This window comes from Camarhynchus parvulus, chromosome 18 (genome assembly GCF_901933205.1).
Source record: "Camarhynchus parvulus chromosome 18, STF_HiC, whole genome shotgun sequence".
Lineage (NCBI taxonomy): Eukaryota > Metazoa > Chordata > Aves > Passeriformes > Thraupidae > Camarhynchus > Camarhynchus parvulus.
Genome location: NC_044588.1, coordinates 5,604,779 through 5,626,789, shown reverse-complemented (window position 1 = coordinate 5,626,789; position 22,011 = coordinate 5,604,779). Strand labels below are relative to the sequence as shown.

At 65.6% G+C, this 22,011-nt stretch overlaps 2 protein-coding genes across 16 annotated transcripts in view; one reads left to right on the top strand and one right to left on the bottom strand.

Annotated features, from left to right (window-relative positions):
• The first annotated feature begins 790 nt into the window (after positions 1 to 790).
• ENGASE (endo-beta-N-acetylglucosaminidase) lies at positions 791 to 5,222 on the top strand. The gene is made up of 14 exons (XM_030962347.1): positions 791 to 903; positions 1,070 to 1,146; positions 1,278 to 1,479; positions 1,768 to 1,916; positions 2,003 to 2,160; positions 2,312 to 2,460; positions 2,602 to 2,767; positions 3,090 to 3,193; positions 3,431 to 3,539; positions 3,640 to 3,812; positions 4,029 to 4,183; positions 4,264 to 4,366; positions 4,458 to 4,572; positions 4,686 to 5,222. The coding sequence occupies exons 1-14, from the start codon at positions 791 to 793 to the stop codon at positions 5,088 to 5,090; spliced, it is 2,178 nt and encodes a 725-aa protein (XP_030818207.1). The 3' UTR covers positions 5,091 to 5,222.
• Positions 5,223 to 6,030: 808 nt separating this feature from the next.
• RBFOX3 (RNA binding fox-1 homolog 3) overlaps positions 6,031 to 22,011 on the bottom strand; it is a 139,198-nt gene continuing 123,217 nt past the window's right edge. For 7 of the 15 annotated variants that reach the window (XM_030961909.1, XM_030961918.1, XM_030961923.1 and 4 more), the window contains 11 exons: positions 14,235 to 14,486; positions 13,344 to 13,481; positions 12,906 to 12,959; positions 12,320 to 12,412; positions 11,364 to 11,424; positions 11,063 to 11,116; positions 10,454 to 10,586; positions 9,921 to 9,960; positions 9,101 to 9,162; positions 8,737 to 8,815; positions 6,031 to 7,958 (listed from right to left, as the gene is read on the bottom strand). In XM_030961909.1, coding sequence (XP_030817769.1) covers positions 7,914 to 7,958; positions 8,737 to 8,815; positions 9,101 to 9,162; positions 9,921 to 9,960; positions 10,454 to 10,586; positions 11,063 to 11,116; positions 11,364 to 11,424; positions 12,320 to 12,412; positions 12,906 to 12,959; positions 13,344 to 13,481; positions 14,235 to 14,486 — 1,011 coding nt within the window. In that variant the 3' untranslated portion in view covers positions 6,031 to 7,913. Of the gene's footprint in view, positions 7,959 to 8,736; positions 8,816 to 9,096; positions 9,163 to 9,920; positions 9,961 to 10,453; positions 10,587 to 11,062; positions 11,117 to 11,363; positions 11,425 to 12,319; positions 12,413 to 12,905; positions 12,960 to 13,343; positions 13,482 to 14,234; positions 14,487 to 22,011 lie in introns of those variants that run through there. The other 8 variants (XM_030961917.1, XM_030961914.1, XM_030961915.1 and 5 more) reach the window with 8 other exon arrangements.

Genomic DNA, 22,011 nt, shown 5'->3' with positions numbered 1-22,011 from the left:
AGAGGAAACTGTCCCTGGAGAGCCCGCGACCTGTGCCAGGCACTGCATGGGCCAGCTGTGCCCCAAGGGCCAGGAGCTGCGTGCAGTGACAGAGCTGTCAGCCTGGGAGCAGGACAGGCTGGAAGGGTGGCAGGGCTGTCAGGAGTGCAGGTTATCTGGCACATCCATGGAGAGGAGGTAGGTCTGAGGTGAAGCCAGGTGTCAGCGTCTGGGTTGGCAGGTCCACGGCTGGGCTGAGCAGGGCTGCAGCTGGAAACCAGCACCCCAAGCACAAGAGGGAGGGGACCGGGCTGGGGGGACTCAGGATGGCCTTAAATAGAGCCCTGGCCCCATATGTGGGGAGCGGGTGGATGGTGGGAGCCAAATGAAGACGGTCAGGCCGCTCACTGCTATGCCTGTCCCATGGGCAAAGCTCCTTGGCCGCCCTGGGGGCCAGGCACCGTCTCCATCCCCGACTGCACAGCAGGGCCCGGTACGGGCACAGGCGGCATCCCCGCACACGGATTCCATCCTGGCACACTGCGCTCCCCCAGGACACGCGATCCGCTCAGAGGCGTGCGCTGTATTCCCAGGACGCGCCGCCCGTCCCAGGGCACGCTGCCTACCCCGGCACGCGCGGTCCGTCCGGGACAGCCCTGCCCGGGTCCCGGGGGCGGGCGCTGCCCGGGGCGGTGCCCGGGGCGGCGCGGGCCGGGCGGGCGGAGCTCCGGGGCCGCGCCCCCGGGAGAGCCGGGCCCGGCGGCGGCGGCGGCGGCTCCGTCAGTGCGGCGGCGGCGGCGGCGGCGGCGGCATGGCGGAGGCGGCGGAGGGGCCGGCGCGGCGCGGGAAGCGGACGGGAGCGGAGGCCGGGGCCGCGGCGGAGGAGCCGGCGGAGGCCGAGCGGGCCGCGCGGCGGCGGCGGAGGTGGATGGCGGGGCCGGGGCCGAGGCCGCGGCCGGGACCAGGATGGGGACGGGGACGGTGATGGGGCCCGGGACCGTGACGGGGACCGGCGGCGGGGCTGGCAGCGCCCGGTGGGCGCTGGCCGCGGTGCTGGCCCGGCCCGGCCCTCACTCACCTCCCGGGACAGCTTGCAGCCGGCGGCGGACGTCCAGGGAACCACCGTCCTGCACGACACCATCAGCGACCGCCCGCAGCCCCTGCCCGGTGAGTACCGGGAGAGGGGCCGGCCCAGCCCCGGGCCCCGCCGGGATGGGACGGTGTCGGTGCCGGTGCTGGACCGAGCTGCACAGGCAGTGCTCGCTGCTGACCCTGTCCCGCCTCCCCATCGCTCCCAGCAAGGTACTTTGACACGAAGACCACGGAGCCCATCAGCTTCTTCTTGACCGGCCTGGAGGAGCTGCTGGCCTGGCAGCCCAACAGCAACGATGAGTTCAATGTGTCAGCCGTGCCCCTGGCCAAGCGCCAGCCCCCGCTCCGCAGCGGGAGGCCCCGGACACTGGTGTGCCACGACATGCGTGGCGGGTACTTGGAGGACAGGTACGTGCTAGGTGGAAGGTGGAAGGTAGGTGTGACAGTGGAGCTCACCGTCTCCAACCCCAAGGCAGTTGTGTTTCTGCCTGACATGTCTCCTGCCGGCTCAGCCGCAGGTGAGCAGGGATGGGGTGTTTGGCTCAGTGCTTGGGGAGCCTTGCTCAGGCTGGGATGTTCAGAGGTGGCTCAGTGCCACAGCTCTGCCCAGCTCCCGGCTGTGAGTCAGGCTCCTACCCAGCTCCACAGCGTCTGTCAGCGTCCTTCCTGCACTGCCCAACCCTTTTCCTTCTGCAGGTTCATCCAGGGCTCGGCCACACGCAACCCCTATGTCTTCTACCACTGGCGCTACATCGACATCTTTGTCTACTTCAGCCACCACACTGTCACCATCCCGCCCGTGGTCTGGACCAATGCGGCGCACCGGAACAGCGTCCCCGTGCTGGGTAGGGGCAGGGCTGGGCCTGGGGCAGCCCCAGCAGCGAGGTGGATTCACCAGGACGTGCGGCTGATGCTGCTCTGGCCTCCACAGGCACATTCATCACGGAGTGGACAGACGGGGAGAAGCTGTGCGAGGCGTTCCTGGCCGGCGGGGAGGAGGCGTACGGCGCCGTGGCCGAGCAGCTGGCGCGCATCGCCCAGCACTACCGCTTCGATGGCTGGCTGGTCAACATCGAGAACAAGCTGAGCGTGAGTCCTGCTGGCCCTGCTCGCTGCCCTGCTGGCCCTGCTCGTGCCCTGCTGGCCCTGCTCGCTGCCCTGCCTCTGTGCTGCTCCCATGGGGAGGGAGCCCCCTGCCCCGTGCCCTCACCCACCTGTGTCTCTCTCTCTCTCCTGGCAGGCGGCGGCCGTGGGGAACCTGCCCCTCTTCCTGCAGGACCTGACAGCACGGGTGCACAGCGCTGTGCCAGGGGGGCTGGTGATCTGGTATGACAGCGTCCTGAAGGATGGCACACTGAGGTGGCAGAACGAGCTGAATGATCAGAATAGGTGAGGCTGGCAAAACTGTCCCCGGGTGGGGGGCATGAGCCCACCCCAAACCCAGCCTGGCAGCAGTCAGGCACAACCTGCACGGCCCTTGGTGAGGCCACGTGTGACCACAGCGTCTGCCACTGTGCCCCTTGTCCCCAGGATGTTCTTTGATGCCTGTGACGGGCTGTTCACCAACTACAACTGGAAGGAGGAGCAGCTGGAGCGCACGCAGAGGCTGGCTGGTCCGCGCCTAAACGACGTCTATGTCGGCGTTGATGTCTTTGCCCGTGGGGATGTCATTGGTGGTGGCTTTGACACTGACAAGGTGGGTGTGACAGGGCTGGGCCAGAGTGTCACCCTGACCTCCCCAGCACAGGGCTCTGAGCTCCCACTGAGGGCCCTGCAGGGCTGTGCTGTGTTGGGCTGCTAACCTGGGGTGAACTGGTGAGGAGTGAGGGATCCCAGAGTGCTGGCCATGCATGAAAAGATCCCAGTGCTGCCATCCCTGGAGAGGGAGATGCTGCAGCACATCCCTCTGGTGTCCTGCCCCACCATGGGGCCAGTGGAACCTGGGGGGAGCGGGGACAGGACAGGGGACAAGGTGACCACCTGGCCTGGCCCATGCTGCTCACTGCCTGTTTCTGCAGTCCCTGCGCCTGATCCGCCAGTTTGGCCTCTCTGCAGCCATCTTTGCTCCTGGCTGGGTCTACGAGCACCTGGGCAAGGAAAACTTCCTGCAGAACGAGAACAGGTGAGGGCAGCTCAGCAGGGCGGGCGCTGTGGGAGGAACAGGGCTCAGAGTGCCCTGGCTTAGGAAGGCTGTGGGGTGGTGGGACACAGCTGCAGGGACACTGTGGCTGTCAGAACACCCTGGCTGCTGACCAGGAGCAGCTGGCCCCTTTCTGCCCCAGCTGAGGTGATACCTGAGGCCGTGCAGCGCAGTGACCGTAACAGGGGTCTCTGCCCTGACACCCACCTTTGCCTCCAGGTTCTGGGGCTTGCTGGCACAGTACCTGCCCACGCACAGCATTTGCACACTGCCCCTCACCACCTCCTTCAGCCTGGGCATGGGCACCAGCACATTCCTGGACGGCAAGGTGGGTGCAGGGTGACAGCTCTGCCCTGGTCAGACTGGCTGGGTTGGGCAGGGAGGTCCCTGCTCTTGGCTGCCCCAGCTCAGCTCTCCCTGTGCTGTAGGATGAAGACTCTGGGCCCTGGTACGACCTGAGCGCGCAGGACATCCAGCCGCTGTACCCGGAGCAGCAGGGCACGCTGAGCACCAGCTGCTGCCTGCAGGATGCCTGGTGTGGGGGCAGCTCCCTGCAGCTGCAGGGGACCATTCCCCCCGGCGAGGAGCGCGTGGCTGTCCGGTGAGTTGGGGCAAAGCCCTTTACCCCTCCTCAGCACTGGGCTGGCACCATGTCAGCCTGACATGGCCTGCATGGCCCGAGCTGTGTGGCCCCGGGCCTGGTGGCGAGTGTGCCCAGGCTCTGCCCACACTGCCCAGCACACCTAACATGATGCACTTTCTCTTTGTCTCTCTCTCTCTGTCTCTGTCTCTCTCTGGGTGGATTTGGGGTCATCAGCCTCTTCTCTTTGCAGATGCCAGCCCCTCCCAAGCTCTTCCTGACCCTGCTCTACAAGCTGGAGGGGCCACAGCCCGATGACTTCACAGTGGCACTGGAGGTCACCACTTGGGACTCAGGGATCTGCTTCGAGGGCAACCCCACCTCCCTGCCCGGTGAGAACCCTGTCCCCCCGTGCTCTGTGCAGTGAGCACCTGCTGCAGTCCCTCAGCCCTGACCTGGCTCCCTCTGGCAGAGCCCAACGGCCGGTACCACCCCCGGTTCCTGCCGGCACCGCCGCCCGGCCTCGCCAAGCTGCTTGCCGCCTGCCACCGTGGCTCCCATGGCTGGACCAGCCGGTGAGTGCCCTGCCTGCCTCCTGTGTCCACAGGCAGCCGTGGGACGCCAGGGCTCTCTGGTGCCATTCCTGCTCTGCCTCTTCCCTCTCAGGTGCTACGAGCTGGAGCTGCAGGACTGCAGCCTACGAGACCTCTCCCTGATTGTGTCCCGCCAGCAGCCCAGCCTGCAGGAGACATCCTTCACCTGCCTGCTCGGGGAGATCCGGGTGAGTGCCTGCTGCTGCCTGGCGAGGACACCTGCCCCGTGCCCCCCTTGTTCCGGGAAGGTGGGGGATGCCTGCCCTGACCTCACCCTGACAGTGCTGTGGTTCCCTCGCAGGTGCTGGACACGGCCAGCGTGGCGGCCTCCCCGCCGCAGGTGCAGGGCGTGACGGCCTCGCAGCTCTGGTGGCAGGAGGGCCCTGAGCCCGGGCAGCTCTCCCTCAGCCTCACCCTGCGCTGGTCCTTCCCGCCCGGCCGGGCCCGGTGGTTCCGTGTGCTGAGCCAGGGCGCCCGCTGCCGCCTGGGCCAGACGGCGCCGCAGGTGCTGGGGCTGGCGCAGGGCTGCCTGTTCCGCGCCGTGGGGCTGCTGGTGCCGCGGCCGGCGGCCGCGCAGTCCTGCCGGCTGGAGCTGCTGGTGGAGCCCGTGCTGCGGGACGAGCTGCCCGTGGACCCCGAGCGCTGGGGCCGCCTCGTGCTGGTCTATTCCGCACCAGGCGGTGGCATTGGATCAGATGGGCATTAAAGCAGCTGTGGTGCAGCCCGTGCCGTGTCTCCTCCATGTGGCGGGTGGGCTGTGGGCAGGGGACGCAGAGGGAGGCTGCATTTCATCACCCGGGACTGTGAGTCCCTTTCCTCCCACCCCTGTGGTTGTGCTCAGCCCTCACTTGGGGGCCCACTGGGTGCTGACCAGCCACTGGCAGGGACCCCCAACATGTGTGACCCCAGACTGGGGCACCTGCCCTGAGAACCCCACCAGCTGCTGCAGCCCTCACTGCCTCAGGCTGTCTGCCCACAGGCTGGGGATACTGGCCCGAAGACCCCGAGGCACACAGCCCCCTCAGGGCTCAGCCTGGTGGGGAGCTGCCAGCACGGGCTCTGCAGCAGCCCAGCCTGGGTGACCGCTGTGCTCATTAATGTGGACCCAGCCCAGTGCCACCAGCCTACGCTGCCTCCCCTGAGCATCTTGTGAGGAGGAGAGAAAATTTATAGCAGCAATTATTTTCTCACAGTCTGGTGAGCAAGCAATTAGCAGGCAGGAGCAGCCGAGCGCTCCTGCAGTGGGGTCCCAAGCCCTGTCCCCAAACAATGCAGGCTCTGCCAGGGACACCAATGCCAGCAGTGGAGCTGCTGCTCCTGAGGCTCAGGAGCATATTACCTGATGGCTTGAAGAACGAAGGGCTAGGCCCAGCCAGGAGAGGGCTCTTCATGCAGCACCCTGCTCCCTCACTGTGGTGAGGCTGGGGGCCCTGAGGGTTCCCCACTTGCCCACAGGCTGTGGCCCCCTGCCCAGCCAGATCCGCTGTGGCCGCCACGGCCCCGCGCAACCAGTCAAAACCTGAGTCGCCCTGGTTGAAGAAAGAAATCTTTATTAATAATTTCAATAATAATAATAATAATAATAATAATAATAATAATAATAATAATAATAATAATAATAATAATAATAATAATCCTTGTAATAATAATAATAATAATACTGTTTATTAGAATGGTCACACTTTGAAGCATACAGGATGGGCTGGCGCCAGCCCGCACGCCGGGGCGGCGCGGGGGTGCTGTAAGGGAGAAGCCAGTACAGCGATGGACGGAGCTTTGTACAGGGAGCGGGGCCTGGGCTATGTACACTGGGAATAGAAAAGGGGGAGCTCATCGCTGGGGCGTCGGGGGCGTCTGCAGACTATAAAGTGAGGTTTGAGGAGCGGCAGAGCCGGAAGGGCGCGGGACGGCGCTGCACCCCGGGATGGGCCCCGCAGTGCCCCGTGCCACAATGTGCCGGTGCCACAGCCCAGCCTCGTGGCTCGGGTGGGTCCCTCGTGGGGGATGCAGCGGCCGAGACCCCGCACCCAGGGCTGGGGGCATCCCGCTGCCTCGGGCAGGGACGGGTGGCCGTGAGCGTGTCCCGTGCCGCAGAGCAAGCGGGAGTGGGACTGGGGCAGGCCTGGCCCAGCTTTGGTCAGGGCTGGTCCAGGCAGGGCGGGAGCGTGGGTGTCAGGGAAGGAGGGAGGAAGAAGGGGAAGGGGTCACAAGCGAGTTGCAAGCTCCTCTTAACAAAAATTCCCTTTAAAAGGCAGAGGGTCGTCCCCTGCAATACCTCAGCACCGCATCCGCGCCGCCGCCCCAGTTCCGCGCTGGAGCCGAGGCCTCGCACACCTGACACGCTGATGGCCGCCAGCGCCGGGTGGCACCAAGCCAGGTCCCCACCCTGTCACCCGGTCCCACGAGGCGGGCAGGGCGCAGCGCTCTGCCGGCACCCCCAGCGCTGCTGCACCAGGGAAAGGAAGACGTGGCGCCCGGGCCCTGCACCCGGGCGGGGAGGGCCCCCCGGGCCCCGCGGACCCTCACGCCTGCCTGTGCCGGCTCCCTCCCTGCGGGGCTGTGGGGCCGGGGGCCGGGGGTCCCTCCCTCCGGCGCGTCCGACCGCCGGTGCTCGCCGCGGCTCCTCTGGGACTCGCTCACGCCGTGTGTGTGGACAGTTGGGGCTCACTTGGCTGCTGCCGCTTGGCTTGCTTTCTCTTTTTTTTTGTTTGGTTTTTCTTTCTTTTTTTTTTTTTTTTTTTTGTTGCTTCGCTTTTAATTTTTATATTTTGGGGTTCTTTTTTTTTTATTTTGTATGTGTGTGTGGATATTTTTGCCCTTCCTGGTCCCAGAAGGAAACGGCCACGGGTTCACTACAACAGAAACAAGAGAGGCAGGTCTTTCGCTGGAGCACTCAGGCCGAGCAGGTGGCCGGGGGCACGCAGGCACCGTCCCAGCCCAGCTCATCACACCCAGCTCTGCAGCCAGCCCAGCCCGTCACACCTGCCCCTGGATCCCAAACCCACCCCAGCCTCGCCAGGCCCCACAGCTGGCAGCAAGCCCAGCTGGCTCCTCTCTCTCCTACGGGGGCAGAGGGGCTGCTCGGGGGGCTGCTGTCACGCCGAGCCCCAGTGCCTGTGGAGCGAGCATCCCTGCAGGCTGAGCACCCCCTGCCCCGCGGGGGATGAGCCCTGTGCAGAGGGGGACCCCGCACCCCGGCTGTGGGAACGGGCGCTGCTGGGGCTCGGGGCTGGGCCCCGGGGCGGGTGGATGCTGCAGGAGAGGCGGGCGGGCGGCAGGACGGAGTGGCTGAGGTAACCCTCAGGGTGTGGGGTGCTGCAGGTAACCCTCAGGGTGTGGGGTGCTGCAGGTAACCCTCAGGGTGTGGGGTGCCGCGGCCCCACAGAGCCCAGCGGCCCCACAGAGCCCGGCGCCAGCCCCAGGCAGCACCCGCGGCTCCTCCGCAGGCTCGGCCTCGGCTCTGTCTGCCTGGTTGGGTTTGGTGCTAGTGAGCATCGGGGGCAGTGGTGGGGGGGCTGGGTCTTTCTTGCTAGTAGGGAGTGAAGCGGCTGTACCCTCCTCGGTATAGACTAGCCTGCAACATCAAAGATGAAAAAAAAGCCAATCAGTATTCAGAGATAGCCAAAGCCTAGATCTTCCCTTTTTTATCTTCTTGTTTTTTTTTTTTTCCTCCTCTTTCAAATGGCACCAAATCGCTGCTGTCCCTGGGAGGTGAGGGGCAGGCAGGGCCAGGGTGCCCAGGGCTGCCCGGGCTCTGTGCTGGCCGTGGGCACTGCCCTGGGGCAGGGCTGCCCTGTGCCTCCAGTGCGGCACCGCCGTGCCACGCCCGCCAAGGAGCTGCCCCATCCCTGCTGTGGCACTGAGCTGAAAACCCCTAGGATGCCGTGCCCGTGGCCCCTCACTAGCAGCTGCCCAGGGAGCCAAAAGGCAGAAAAAGACAAGATGGCTTTGCGATCCCAGCCGTGAGTGCAATTTTTCATCTTTGATGCTGTCAGAGCTGGCCAAGAGCTGTGGTGTGCGCGGGGCTGCGGTGCCCCCCGTGTGTGGCTGCACGAGGGGCCCTGGGGACACTGTCCTGCACTGGGATGACAGAAGGGTCCTGGAGCCTGCCCAGGGGCCAGCCAGGCCCCTGGAAGTGGCGTGCATGAGCAGGACTGTGCAGGGTGTGAGGGGAAGGTGGGGCAGGGTGCGGGGTGGGGATTTCCTCGCCTGCAGACAGAGCCAGGCAGGGGCTGTGCCATTCCCACTGCCCTCCCACAGCCCCTGCCCTGTGCCCCACACGGTGCCAGACCCCTCCCCAGGCTGCCTGCAGCCCCCTGGGAAGCAGAGGAAGGCCGAGGGGCTGCTCTTACCATGGTGCCAATGCTGTACGTGGCGGCGGGGCCGATGGTGTGGTGGTAGGGGTCTGCTGCTGCGTACACTCTGCCGTAGCTAGGAGCAAACAGCGGGGGCGTTAGTGACAGCAGCTGGGGCCCTGTGTCCCCTCTGAGCCCTCCCTCCCAGCTGCACGTGGGAGCCCCCCTGCACCTCCCTGCTCCTCCTGCAGCGGTGCCAACCCTGTCCAGCCGAGCCCTGAGGGGAGCAAGGGGTCCCTGCCTGCAGGACGGCCTCCCCATGCCTGACTCTGTCCCGACCCACAGCGCTCAGCAGCTGGGGTGCCAGGGTGGGCCGTGCAGGTGACACGGGGCTCCCCCAGGTGCCATGCCCGGTGCTCACCTGTCGCTGTAGGCGGCTGCTGCTGCTGCGGGCTGGGCGTACCTGTAGGCAGCATAGCCCCCCTGTGGGAGAGACACTGGTCAGGGGCTGCACGCACCGGGGACTGGGGCAGAGAGACACTGGTCAGGGGCTGCACCCTCTGGGGACTGGGGCAGAGAGACACTGGTCAGGGGCTGCACCCACCGGGGACTGGGGCAGAGAGACACTGGCGGGCAGAGGGCAACTGGTCAGGGGCTGCACCCACCGGGGACTGGGGCAGAGAGACACTGGTCAGGGGGTGCCCCCACCGGGGACTGGGGCTGGGGGCAGCTGGGTGCCCCACGGCACTGCACAGAGAGGCGTGGGGCCCACAGGGGGCCAGTGCCAGTGCCACTGGGCACGCAACAGCCTCATTCCCATTCCCCAGGGGCTTTCACAAACATTAACCTTAAAAAATTAAATTTCCAGAGAAGAGACTGTCACCTCCCCGCTCGCTTTAATGAGGTGTCACGTTAGATAAATCCTTCAGTGCCCGCCTGAAATATCGCCGCTGGCTCCTCAGACATGGAGGTTAAATGTGGGTGTAAGGAACTGAGGCCGTAAATCCTGTGTGGCACCAGCCCCGCAAGGGCTGGCAGGGGCACAGGACTGGGCATAGGATCCTGTGTGGTGTGTGCCGCCCAGACTGCTCTGCAGAAGCTGTGCTGTGCTCATGCTCTTGCTGCCGCCCAGGGGAAGGGGTTGGGGGGCAGAGCCCACCAGGGACCCGTGTGACACCTCCTGCCCCCTGTGCTGGCATGGGGTCCTGTCACAGCCCAGCCCTGGGCACAGAGTCACTTACGTAGATCTCAGCTCCGTAGAACCCATCCTGGTAGACGACCCTGGAAATGAGGCAGAGCCATCAGAGCCTGGCAAGGGCCCCGGGCCGAGGGGAGCAGGATGAGGACACTGAACTGGGCAAGGAGTGGCTGTCCAGGCCCCAAAGGCACCTCTGGGCTGGGATTCTGGGCAGGGACTTGGGCACACACAGAGGCACAGCCAAGGGCAGGGCAGGAGGATCCCAGGGCAGGATCTCTGCTGGGAGCAGCCAAGCAGCCACAGACGGCCATGGCTGTGTCTGTGACCAATGCCACCCCAGCTGAGTTTCCATTAAACCACCCATCCTGGCTGGAATAACGTCCTGTGCCTCGGTGGGCAGGAGGCTGCTGAGCGTGCGGCTCACCCGAGGGCAGCAGAGCGGGGCTGGGGCAGAGCCTGTGGCCAGGCAGGGGCTGCAGGAGCTGCAGCCTGTTCCTGACGAGCCTGGCAGTGCCAGCACAGCCCCGGGGCGGTGTGGCAGCCCAGCCCACCCCAGCAGCCCCCCGGGGTACTCACGCGCCGTAGGTGGGGATGGGCGGCGGCGGCGGCGCGGCACGGAAGGTGTTGTACACAGCACGGCCCCGGCCCCGCAGGTGAGCCCCTCGGTAGGCCACGGCCGTCCCCGTGGCGGGGTACGGGAACCCCGTTACTGCAGAGACAGGCACACTGTGGGCTGTGCACAGCGGGAGCACACGGCCCCCACGGGGCACCTGTGGCACAGCCCAGCCTGTTCCCTCAGCCTGGCAGGGACATGGCCCTGTGGGGACGCTGGGCAGGGGGATAGGGTAGGATAGGATGGGATAGGATATAGGATATAGGATATAGGATATAGGATATAGGATATAGGATATAGGATATAGGATGGATAGGACAGGATAAGATAGGATAGGATAGGATAGGATAGGATAGGATAGGATAGGATAGGATAGGATAGGATAGGATAGGATAGGATAGGATAGGATAGGATAGGATAGGATAGGATAGGATAGGATGAACTGTCCAGGCAGGTGTGCAGAACAGGGAGAGGGGCCAGGGGCTGCTCACTGCACAGAGCAGTGGCAGACACAGGGCAGAGCTGATGTTTGGGGGGAACCCACAGCAGGTGCTGCTGCAGCCCGACCTTACCTGCGTAGAATTCGGGGCCGTAGACTGCTCCCACCACCGGGTTCAGCTTCCAGCCTGTGGGCAGGGAGAGCCGCTGAGGACAGGGCACTCTGAACGGTGCTCTGAGGGGCAGCAGCCCCATCCCCAGGCAGGAGGAGGGCATGGGGGCTGCACTCCTGCACTGGGCAGGAGCAGCTGCTCTCCCATTTGCCTGCAGTGTGGAGGGCACTCACTGCCAGAGCTGCACGGCAGCCAGACAGTGCCAGTGCCCGGAGGTGCCCCTGCCTGCTGCAGCCCCTGCTCCCCGGACACTGGCCCTTACCGTTGGTGTAGGGGTTGGCCACCTTCTTGTTGGTCATGACACGGGCCGTGGCGTTGTTCACCTGCAGAGAGAGGGACAGGGTCAGTGCCTGGGGGATGTGGAGCTGGCCAGGCTGGGGTCCAGGGCCCGCTGCAGCCAGCTCCCCTTGCTGCTGCTGCTGCTGCTTCGGGTGCCGGGGCAGAGGATGCAGCTGCACCAGAGACACGAGACAAGGCTCTGCCTGCAGCACCCGCTGTACACAGCCCTGCCCGTGCCTCCAGCCAGCCCAGGCCTCCATCTCCAGCTGTGAGCGTGGCTCAGGCTGCTGGTGGTGCCCTGAGAGCTGCGGTGCCATGCTCACGCTGAGCCCGACATGCTGCCCGTGAGCTCCTGCCCGGTTTTGTTGGATGATGTTTTCCTTGTCCATGGGGCACTGCTGTGCCCTGCCAGGCTCCCTCTCTGCCATCAGCACTGCTGGGGACATTTTGTCCCACTCCCTCTGCCATGTGCCACCCTGCTCCCCACCACTTGCCAGCCACCAGCGGGGAGCTGCATGGGCAGAGCCTGATCCTGGGCTAAGCCTGGAGAAATCAAAGCCTGCGGGGCTGGGCAGCTGCTGGCACTGCAGGTGTGGAGCTGCGGGTGGATCCTCCCTCCCAGCACGGAGCAGGGGGGTGGCATGCGGGGCAGAGCCCCAGAGCTCCCTGCAGAGCCTGGGGCGGCTGCTGTGGGCACGGGGCTGTGCCAGCCTTGTCTGTACCAGCAGAATGCAGCCCCAGCTGGCACCCAGCTCTCCGTGCAGCCGGGAGGGTCCTCTGGGCCGGACACTCCTTGTGCCAAGCGCCGACCTTCCCGCAGACATGCTCCCACCGTGCCACATTCAGGGACACATGCACAGCCCCCTGGGCGCCCCCCAGCCCGGGCAGGGGACACGCACACGCAGGCATGGCACGGCACTAGCACACTTATCTGAGCACCTCAATCTTCCGGCCCTCTACGATGGTGCCATTCAGCTTCTCCCGTGCCCGGTCGGCATCTGTGCTAGTTTCAAAAGTTACAAACCCAAAACCCTGTGAGCAGAGGAGAAAAGGAGAAAGAAAGAGACAGAGAGAGACAGAGAGAGGGTGTGGGGACAGAGAGAGAGAGGGGGTGAATCAGGAGAGCTGGCGCAGGAGGTGAGGCTGCCACAGTGCAGAGATGAAGAGCCCAGGCTGGGGTCCCCGCAGGGGCCGGGGGTCCCGGCTGAGGCCCCAGAATCGCCCACGAGCTGGGAGAAGAGTCTGGGAGAGGGGCACAGAGAGCAGGGAAGATACAACAGAGACATCCAGACACAGAGGGACACGAGCTGCCCGTGCTGGGACACAGCGAGCCCTCTCCTCCCTCCAGTGCCGGGTGCAGGGACCCGCACCACCTCCCGAGCTGGCACTGACGGGGCACTGCGTGCCAGGGTCCCACGAGACAGGAGAGGAGGGGAGAGCAGGTTACAGCACTGCTGGGCAACCTGGCTCCACTGACACCCTCCCCAGGACTGGCTGTAAGGTGCTGGCCATGGGCATCACCCACCTTGGAGCCCCGCTCATTGAAAATGATCTCCACGTCCAGGATTTTCCCAAATTGCTGCAAGTGGAGAGAACAGAGGGGTGAGTGCCTGCAAAGCCCCTGGCCCTGCACCCAGAGTTGCTGGCATGGGGCTCTGTGCCAGGGATGGGCAGAGGGCTGCCTTGGGGGCCAGACCTGGGCACCCCCAGGGTCATGCAGGGGAAAGCCCTTGTCCCTCCCACGGCTCCCACTCTGACAGGACTTGGGGAGTGTCATCCAAAATTTCATTAACTAACACTGCTTTGAGTCCTAATGAGGGCTGGGAAGGGGACAAGGGCTCTGTGTCACCCTCTGCTCCACACACAGGGGCTGGGCAGGACGTCCCTCGGGAGGTGACAGTGCCAAGGTCCCGTTGGTGCAGCACAGAGCAGAGGTGTGATGGCTGGAGGGAGCTCTACTCACCCCAAACATTTGCCGCAGGTCGGGGTCCCGGAATCGAAAGGGAATGTTGGAGACGTGTAACCTCTTGGGCTGCTGCTTGTCCGTGTTGTCTGAGGAGTGTAGCTGCTGGCTGTCTGTCTGCGCCGCCTCGTCTGTCTGCTGGGGAGGCACCGCTGCCATCAGCCCCTGTCCCCAGCAGGAGCGTCCCCTGCCCTGTGCCTGGCCCTGCCTGCCCAGGGACACCCTGTGCTCCCCACGTTCTGGGCAGCACCCCACGGGCGTCCCTCCCTGCTGGTGGGGCCATGGGGATGCTCGGGGTGGGGGTGCAGACTGCACTCGGGGCCGTGTGGGAGGACTGCAAAGTGCAGAGCTCAGCACCTTGCGGGTGCTGCATTCCAGCGCTGTAATTGCCACCATCTCCTAGAGCAGAGCCCAGCGAGTGCATTACGAGTGATGAGAAATGATGGGGGGCTCTGAGGGGGAGTGACGGCAGCAACACCCAGCCTGGTACCCTGTGGGACTTTGGCCAGGCAGCACCACCGCCCCAGGGCCCTCCTGGCAGCTCTGGCTCTGCCCTGGACCCCTGCAGCAGGACTGCCCCAGCACCCCCCGTGCCCTCAGCACTGGCCCAGCCCCGCACAGCCCCCCGTGCCCCTGGCACTGCCCCAGCACCCCCCGTGCCCTCAGCACTGCCCCAGCCCCGCACAGCCCCCCGTGCCCCTGGCACTGCCCCAGCACCCCCCGTGCCCTCAGCACTGGCCCAGCCCCGCACAGCCCCCCGTGCCCCTGGCACTGCCCCAGCACCCCCCGTGCCCCCAGCACTGCCCCAGCCCCGCACAGCCCCCCGTGCCCCTGGCACTGCCCCAGCACCCTCCGTGCCCCCAGCACTGCCCCAGCCCAGCAGCGCCTCACCGGTACCGTCTGTGTCCCTGCTATGGACTGCGTGCTGGCGTCGCTGCCCGCCGGCTCGGGGTGGCTCTGTGCTGGTGTGTAGAGGCTCATGGCGTGCTCCGGGACCGTGCTCTGCCCCGAGTAGTCCTGCGTGGGGTGCGGGTGCGGCGGGGCGAACTCTGCGGGGATCCCGTTCTGGGGGGGCGGGGGGTACTGGGCGGGGGGGTAGGGCTGGGCCATGGCGTCCGGCGGGGCCGTGGCGTCCTGGTTACCCTGCCGAGAGAGCGGGACATCCCCCTCAGGGCCGGCACACCCGGGCTGCCGCTGCCCCTCCGCGGCCCATCCACCCCGCTGCCCCCCAGCCTCCGGGGTCTCCCGCCAGCCCCGCGCTGTCCCTGCGCTGTGCTGGCTTTGGGGTCACGCTGCCAGCAGCTGAGCCCATCCTCTCCCGCTCCCGCGTCCTGCCTGCCCATTGTGCTGGCCTTGGGCAGGAGAACAGAGGCCTCCATGTGGGGTTTAACTCCTGAAGCTGGCACATCCCGCTCCTTGGGAAGGGCGACCTGGTCAGGCCCCATTTTGAGCCCAGCACAGAGCAGAGCAAAGCAAAGCATCGTGCTAGGAGCTGCACAGCACCAGCATGGGCCGGGCAGCTGGGAGAGGCTCAGGGAGGCATCAAACACCAGACAGGGATCAATTAACTGCTAAATATTTAATTAGACCCTTTGCTCTAACGCAGCTGGCGTGGCCGCCTTGGTCAAACGGGGTGAGCGGCACCCACACCAAGGGCCAAGGGGTTTGTGTGGGGCTGGAGTGCAGCGTGGGGCTCCCAGGCAGCGCCTGCTCTGCACACCCACCCGCCTCCTGTCCATCCTCAGAGCACAGCCTCGGCCCGTCCCCTCGCACAGGTGTGCGCTGCACCTGGGCAGGCACGGCTGCAGCCCCCAGGGGCAGTGCCAGGGCCGGGGGCAGCGCCCGCAGCCCCTCGGATGCTCCACACGGCGCTGCAGCAGCCCCTGGCCTGTGAAACCCATCTGTGGCTCAGCCCGCACAGACAAGCTCCTTAATTGTGTGTGTGCGACCGATTTCTGTCGGGGAGGGATGTGGGGGTGGCAGGGGATGCGCTGGCAGCTGCCGGCCCCAGCCCGTGCGGGTGGCAGCAGAGCCCACGGGGACGCACGGAGAGCCAGCGGGAGCAGCCCCGCCGCAGATCTATCTGCAAGTCATCCATGGGCAGCACCAGCACCGCCCGCCCGCGCTGACTCAGCTGCTGGGGCGCGCCAGCCCCACGCACCTGCCTGTGTGTGGGCCGGGGCTGCCAGGCTGCAGAGCCCAGCCCAGGGACGGCCCTGCCCCGGGACGGGCACCGGCAGCTGCCCACGCCACCGCTGCCCACAGCCCTGGTGCTCGTTCCACCCGGCAGGACAGAGAATCCATCCTGCGCTCCCCTGGGTCTCGGCACACAGCTCTTCTCCACGGAGCTGGCACACACCGACAGCCACCGTGGCACTCTCCCGGTGCCTGGTGCCTCTCCAGGGCCGTGTGCCCACCCCTCCTGCCTGATCCTCGTGCCCTGTGCCCATCCCTCCTGCCTGATCCTGGCACCCTGTGCCCGTCCCTCCCTGCCTGATCCCCGGTGCCCTGTGCCCATCCCTCCTGCCTGATCCCTGTCCCCCTGTGCCCATCCCTCCCTGCCTGATCCCTGTCCCCCTGTGCCCATCCCTCCCTGCCTGATCCTGGCACCCTGTGCCAGTCCCTCCTGCCTGATCCCTGTCCCCCTGTGCCCATCCCTCCCTGCCTGATCCTGGCACTCTGTGCCAGTCCCTCCTGCCTGATCCCTGTCCCCCTGTGCCCATCCCTCCTGCCTGATCCTGGCACCCTGTGCCCGTCCCTCCCTGCCTGATCCCCGGTGCCCTGTGCCCATCTCTCCTGCCTGATCCCTGTCCCCCTGTGCCCATCCCTCCCTGCCTGATCCCTGTCCCCCTGTGCCCATCCCTCCTGCCTGATCCTGGCACCCTGTGCCCATCCCTCCTGCCTGATCCCTGGCACCCTGTGCCCGTCCCTCCTGCCTGATCCCTGTCCCCCTCTGCCCGTCCCTCCCTGCCTGCACGGGCAGAACCAGGAGCAGCCCACATCCCTCCTGCTGCTCTGCCCTGGATGCACCCTCGCTGCCACTGCAGCCAGGATCAGCCACCAACACGCTGACCAGGATGTCAGCAGGGTCTGTCCCCCCTGCCAGCCCCTCGTCAGGCTGTCCCAGCAGCCGTGTCTGTGTCAGTTATTAATTAGGGCTGTCGCAGTGCCTGTCAGCCCGGGCACTATTTCATTCAGGGACCATTAGGCTCCCCTGGTTGCTGCTCATGGCGCTGGAGCTGCGGGTGCTGCAGACACAGATCCACAGATCCACAGACCCAGGGCTTCCAGCACCTCCTGTCCTCTCCCAGGGCCTGGCCACCCCATGGGGACAGAGCTGCTTGGTCAGGGCTGCTGTGGTGAGGGTCCCGTGGGAAGGGGACGCTGACAGGCTTGGCTGTGTGCTGCCCATGGACATCACACTGCTCACTTCACGCCCCACGCTGCCCACAGCACTGCAACAGCCCCATCCCGGGGCAGCCCAAGGCACTGAGGGCCCCTCTGCTCCTCCCAGGAGGGGGCTGGAGCCCCTTCTGGGGTGTCCCCCTGCACTGAGCACCCGGGGGTCCCTTGGACCCACCTCTGCACCCAGAGGAGCCCAGCTCGGGGTGCCTGGCCATGCAGGGAGCCTGTGGCACAGTGCTGGCCTGTGGGTGCCAGGGACAGGGCTCTGAGAGACACCCCCTGCTCTGCCAGCACCCAGCCCTCCCGGGGCATGGGCACACCCACACGTCGCTTTACATTTGCAGTAAAAGAAATTCTGGTCTTTAACAGCCCTTGGCCTCGTTCAAAATGAGACAGATCAGTTCAGTGCCTGAGCCTGGAGCAAAGCTGGCAGCACAGGGGGCACGAGCAATACCCTGGCACCTCTGCTGCCCACCTGCTCGGGCAGGTACCAGCAGGACAGTGGCACAGCCCTGTGCTCAAACACCATTGCCCCAGGGATGGCACTGCCCAGGGATGTCCCAGAGGCTGGGACAGGGAGCCAAAGTTCCCTGCCAGGTGTCCCCTGTGCAGCGTCCCCATGTGGTGTCCCCTGCCCCGTGTCCCCTGTGCAGTGTCCTCTGCCCCGTGTCCCCTGTGCAGTGTCCCCTGTCCTGCCCACGGCTCAGCCCTGCACCACCAGCCCTGCGCAGTAGCTGCCGCAGCAGGCAGGGGGTAGATATCATCTTCAGCTGATTAAATGTCCCTCATTAACGAGTTTCTTTAATTAATGAAGTTTTTTTGTTTGCTCCACTTGCTTCCTCCCCCCACACTCTGCCTCCTCAGCACAATCCAGGCCATTTCCTTTCAAGTCATTTAGCGTGGGGCCGGTTCCTGCCGACGCCGCATTTCGGTGATTGTGCCTGGCAGCTCGGGGCTGACAGCGCCGTTTCCCACTTTTGTTCCTTTCTAAGGAAATGCCGTGCCAGGAGCCCCGGATGCAGAGGGTCAGAGCAATCACCTGAGTGCAGAGCCCTGTGCTAAGGGTGAGGCAGCTGCCAGCCACGGGCGCTCCCAGAGGGGCACCAAACCTGGTGTGGCAGGCCTGCTGCCAGCCCGGTGTGCCAGTGCCACCCACGAGGGCCTGGGCTTAGGGGCTGCTCACCAGCACCTGGCCCCTGCTGCTGCCATGGATGTGCCAGCTTCCTCCAAGCCTCACGGCCATCCTGCTGCCTCGGCCTGACCCCAGCCCCATCTCCAGCCCAACTCCCAGCAGCCGACTCTGCCCACAGCTGTGCCCTACCTGTGCTGCATGGTGCTGATGGTGCGGGCGTGGCACAGCACAGCACGGACTGGGCACAGAATGGCACTGCCAGTCACGGCATGGCACTGCCCAGCCATGGCACGGCACTGCCCAACCATGGCACTGCCTGGTCACAGCTGACCCTGCTTAGTCACAGCACGGCACTGCCTGGTCATGGCACTGCCCAGTCATGGTCTGGCACTTCCCGGTCATGGCATGGCACTGCCTGTCACAGCATGGCACTGCCCAACCATGGCACTGCCCGGTCACAGCTGACCCTGCTCGGTCACAGCACTATTAGGTCGTGGCACACGCACAGCTGGGTGAAGCCACATGTGGGGTGCGGGAGCAACAGGAGAGGGAAGACACTCGTGTCACTACACACCTGCCCACCCTGAGAGCAGCCCCGCTGCCTGGGGCTGTCCTGCTGCTCCCCCTGGGAGCCAGACACCTGCTGGGGGGGAAAGAGGGGCCCACAGCAGCACAGCGCCCACAGAGCCTCAGTGCGCTTATTCTGCAGGCAGGGCAGGGCAGGGCAGGGCAGGGCGGGGCAGGGCAGGCAGAAAACACTTGGCTGTGACCTGGAACGGCTCCTGCCTGCTTGCCAATGCCAGGGCACCCCCTTGCTACACCGTGAGGGAGCCTGAGGTCAGTGCCGAGCACAGGGAAGGGCTCAGCAGTACCAACGTCTCCTGTGGGGGACCCGCGGTGCCCAGCAGCAGCAAACTGCAGCGAGCAGCAGCCAGGGACACTGAGGGGGCCCTCAGCCCTCACAGCCGCTGCCCTGGAGCAGGGCGGGTGCGCTGTGCTGAGCAGCAGCGACACAGTCAAGAGACGCCCCAGCGGAGGCAGAAGGGCCCTGGCACGGCCCAAGGCAGCCCAGGCACCCCGGGCCATGCAGGCAGCCCGTGCCCAGCGTGACACACACAGCTCCCCCGGGACCCGGCCCTCGCCCATGCTAATGACTGTCAACACGGAACACTGGCCGTGGAGGCGAGCAAAATTACTCCCTGAAAAGGAACTGACTGATCCCTGTCATTTCTCGCAAAACCACTGACCTGTAAATATTTCATTAGCCCAGAGCTGTGCCATCCATACAGAGCAGTGCCCGGCGCTGTGCAGGCTCCTGCCGGCGGGCAGGGGGCTCAGGGAGCCCCGGCAGGGACCAGCCTGCCCACCCAGGGGATGCCAGGAGCTCGTGGTGGGTTCCTTACCGCCAGAGTGGGGCCACAGCGATCCCACAGAGGGCTGGGGGGCAGCAGGGGGATGGAGCGTGAGCAGGAGGCAGGGAAGGGGTGAGGAGCTGCGGGGCAGCTGCTGCTGCGCTCAATGTCTTCATCAGCAGAGCGCAGGGAGGGTGAGAGGCTGGGAATGGCATCTGCCAGGGATGCTGGGTGGGAAAGGAGAGCTCCAGTGGGCAGGCAGCCCCTGAGGGGGAGGAGGAGGAGCAGCGGGGGGAGGCAGAGCAGCCTGTTGGCATGGGAAGCACCATTTTCCTGGGCTGGCGCACATTTCCCACACTCTGCATCCCCCTGCCCTGCTCTTGCCCTGGGCTCCAGCTCACAGCCGCTGCTGCCCCTCTGGCCTGGCAGCCTGGGGAGGACAGGCAGAGCGCCGGGACACCCAGGAGCGGGGATGGCGCAGCACGCTGGCCCGGGCACACAGCAGCACGCGTGTCCCCGTCACCTCGGCACGGGCACAAGGGGCACGGTCCGGCCCGGCTCCCGGCTCTGCCAGCTGGAAACTTCGGAGCTGAGGCTTCATGAAATATTCATGAAGTAAATGGTGCAATTTCATCTGCATTCAGCCAACTTCATGTATATTTCAGAGTATTATGAAATGATAATGTTGTGTAACCAAGGCGAGCCGGGGGTGCTGGGGGGGGCTCCGGGCCACCCCCGCCCGCACGGCCGGCAGCTCCCGGCAGCGGGACGGACCGACGGACACGGCAGCGCCGGGACACGGCAGCATCGGGCACGGCGGGGCAGCACCGAGCGGAGCTCCGGGATGCTCAGCCCTCCTCAGCCCTCTGGCTCCCTCCCGACGCAGCCCGGCATCGCCACGGGGCCGGCTCAGCCACGGCAGCTCCCGAACGATGCCAGCGCTGCCGGGGCACAGCCGCGGGGCTGCCTGGTGCCATGCCCGGCACAGCTCTGCCCCCGGGCACACCTGGCGATTGCCAGCACTGCCCGGTCCCCAGCGGTCACCAAAGGGCTGTGACAGGCGGCACAGGAGGCACAAGCCAGGCTGCAGAGCCCAGGGCGGGCTGGGGGTGACCTGAGCACCAGCAGCACCTCCCGGGCCCTGCGGGCAGCAGTGCCAGATGCAGATACCACACACGGCATGGCATGGTGAGCACTCTGCTGCTCCACTGGGCCTGGGGACAGCTGCTGGGTTCCCCTGCAAAGGCCTGGGGCTCCAGAACCCTCCCGGGGGGCTGCCAGAGCCCAGCTGCATGCAGACAGCTCCAGGCCTGTGGGCAGGGACATCAGTGGCCCACACCTCCCACACCCCACAGCAGCTGCACTGCCAGCCCCACACCTGCCCACACCTCCCACACCCCACAGCAGCTGCACTGCCAGCCCCACACCTGCCCCACACCTCCCACACCCCACAGCAGCTGCACTGCCAGCCCCACACCTCCCACACCCCACAGCAGCTCTCCTGCCAGCCCCACACCTCCCACACCCCACAGCAGCTGCACTGCCAGCCCCACACCTTCCACACCCCACAGCAGCTCCCCTGCCAGCCCCACACCTCCCACACCCCACAGCAGCTCCCCTGCCAGCCCCACACCTCCCACACCCCACAGCAGCTGCACTGCCAGCCCCACACCTCCCACACCCCACAGCAGCTCCCCTGCCAGCCCCACACCTCCCACACCCCACAGCAGCTCCCCTGCCAGCCCCACACCTGCCCCACACCTTCCACACCCCACAGCAGCTCCCCTGCCAGCCCCACACCTGCCCCACACCTCCCACACCCCACAGCAGCTGCACTGCCAGCCCCACACCTGCCCCACAGGGCTCCAGGAACCCAGCAGAATGCCGGTCCTGCATCTGCAGAGCCCTCACAGCGCAGAGCCACAGGCCCTGTCACTGTCACACCCTGTCACATGCTGGGGCGCTGGCACAGCTGCGTGTGGCACCTGCTGGCCCGGACTCGTGGGCACTGTGGCACCACGGAGCCGTGTGTGTGCCTGGACAGTGCCTGCACGCAGCCCTCTCTAATAGGCAGCCAGGAGCATAATTTTTCCTCTAATTACATATTCAGCACTTCTGAGAAAATGAGATTTTGGTAATTCAATTGGACTGAGAAGCAGCGCTATAATAAAATGAAATTTGTAACAATCGTGCAGTTAAATTAGTTAAATGGAGAGGAAGGAGCTGTGGAAAATTGACCCCTCGATCTCCTAAAGACTAATCAGACATTTGAACCGGGCTGTGCTAACAGAACCCCCGGGCTGGGCGGCGCAGAGCGAGGGGAAAGCAGAGATGCCCCGAGGGAAGGGCTGGGAACAGCGAGTGTGTCACCTGGTGGTGTCAGAGGGGCTGGGAACAGCCTGGTGTGTCACCTGGTGGTGTCAGAGGGGACATCCCTGCTCCTGGGGCTGGGAACAGCCTGGTGTGTCACCTGGTGGTGTCAGAGGGGACATCCCTGCTCCTGGGGCTGGAACAGCGAGTGTGTCACCTGGTGGTGTCAGCAGGCTGGAACTGGGGGTGCTGTGGGAACAGCGTGGTGGGAACAGCCTGGTGTGTCACCTGGTGGTGTCAGAGGGGACATCCCTGCTCCTGGGGCTGGGAACAGCCTGGTGTGTCACCTGGTGGTGTCAGAGGGGCTGGGAACAGCGAGTGTGTCACCTGGTGTTGTCAGAGGGGACATCCCCGCTCCATTCTGATGGATGGGATGGCTTTGGCAGGGAGGGTGCCAGGCACGGTGCTG

Bases quoted from the DNA above. Each gene is read 5' to 3' on its own strand.
- ENGASE (XM_030962347.1), top strand. From the start codon at position 791: ATGGCGGAGGCGGCGGAGGGGCCGGCGCGGCGCGGGAAGCGGACGGGA. The intron at 1,480-1,767 runs GTACGTGCTAGG...TTCCTTCTGCAG, and splicing joins GGCGGGTACTTGGAGGACAG to GTTCATCCAGGGCTCGGCCA. The intron at 4,367-4,457 runs GTGAGTGCCCTG...CTTCCCTCTCAG, and splicing joins TCCCATGGCTGGACCAGCCG to GTGCTACGAGCTGGAGCTGC.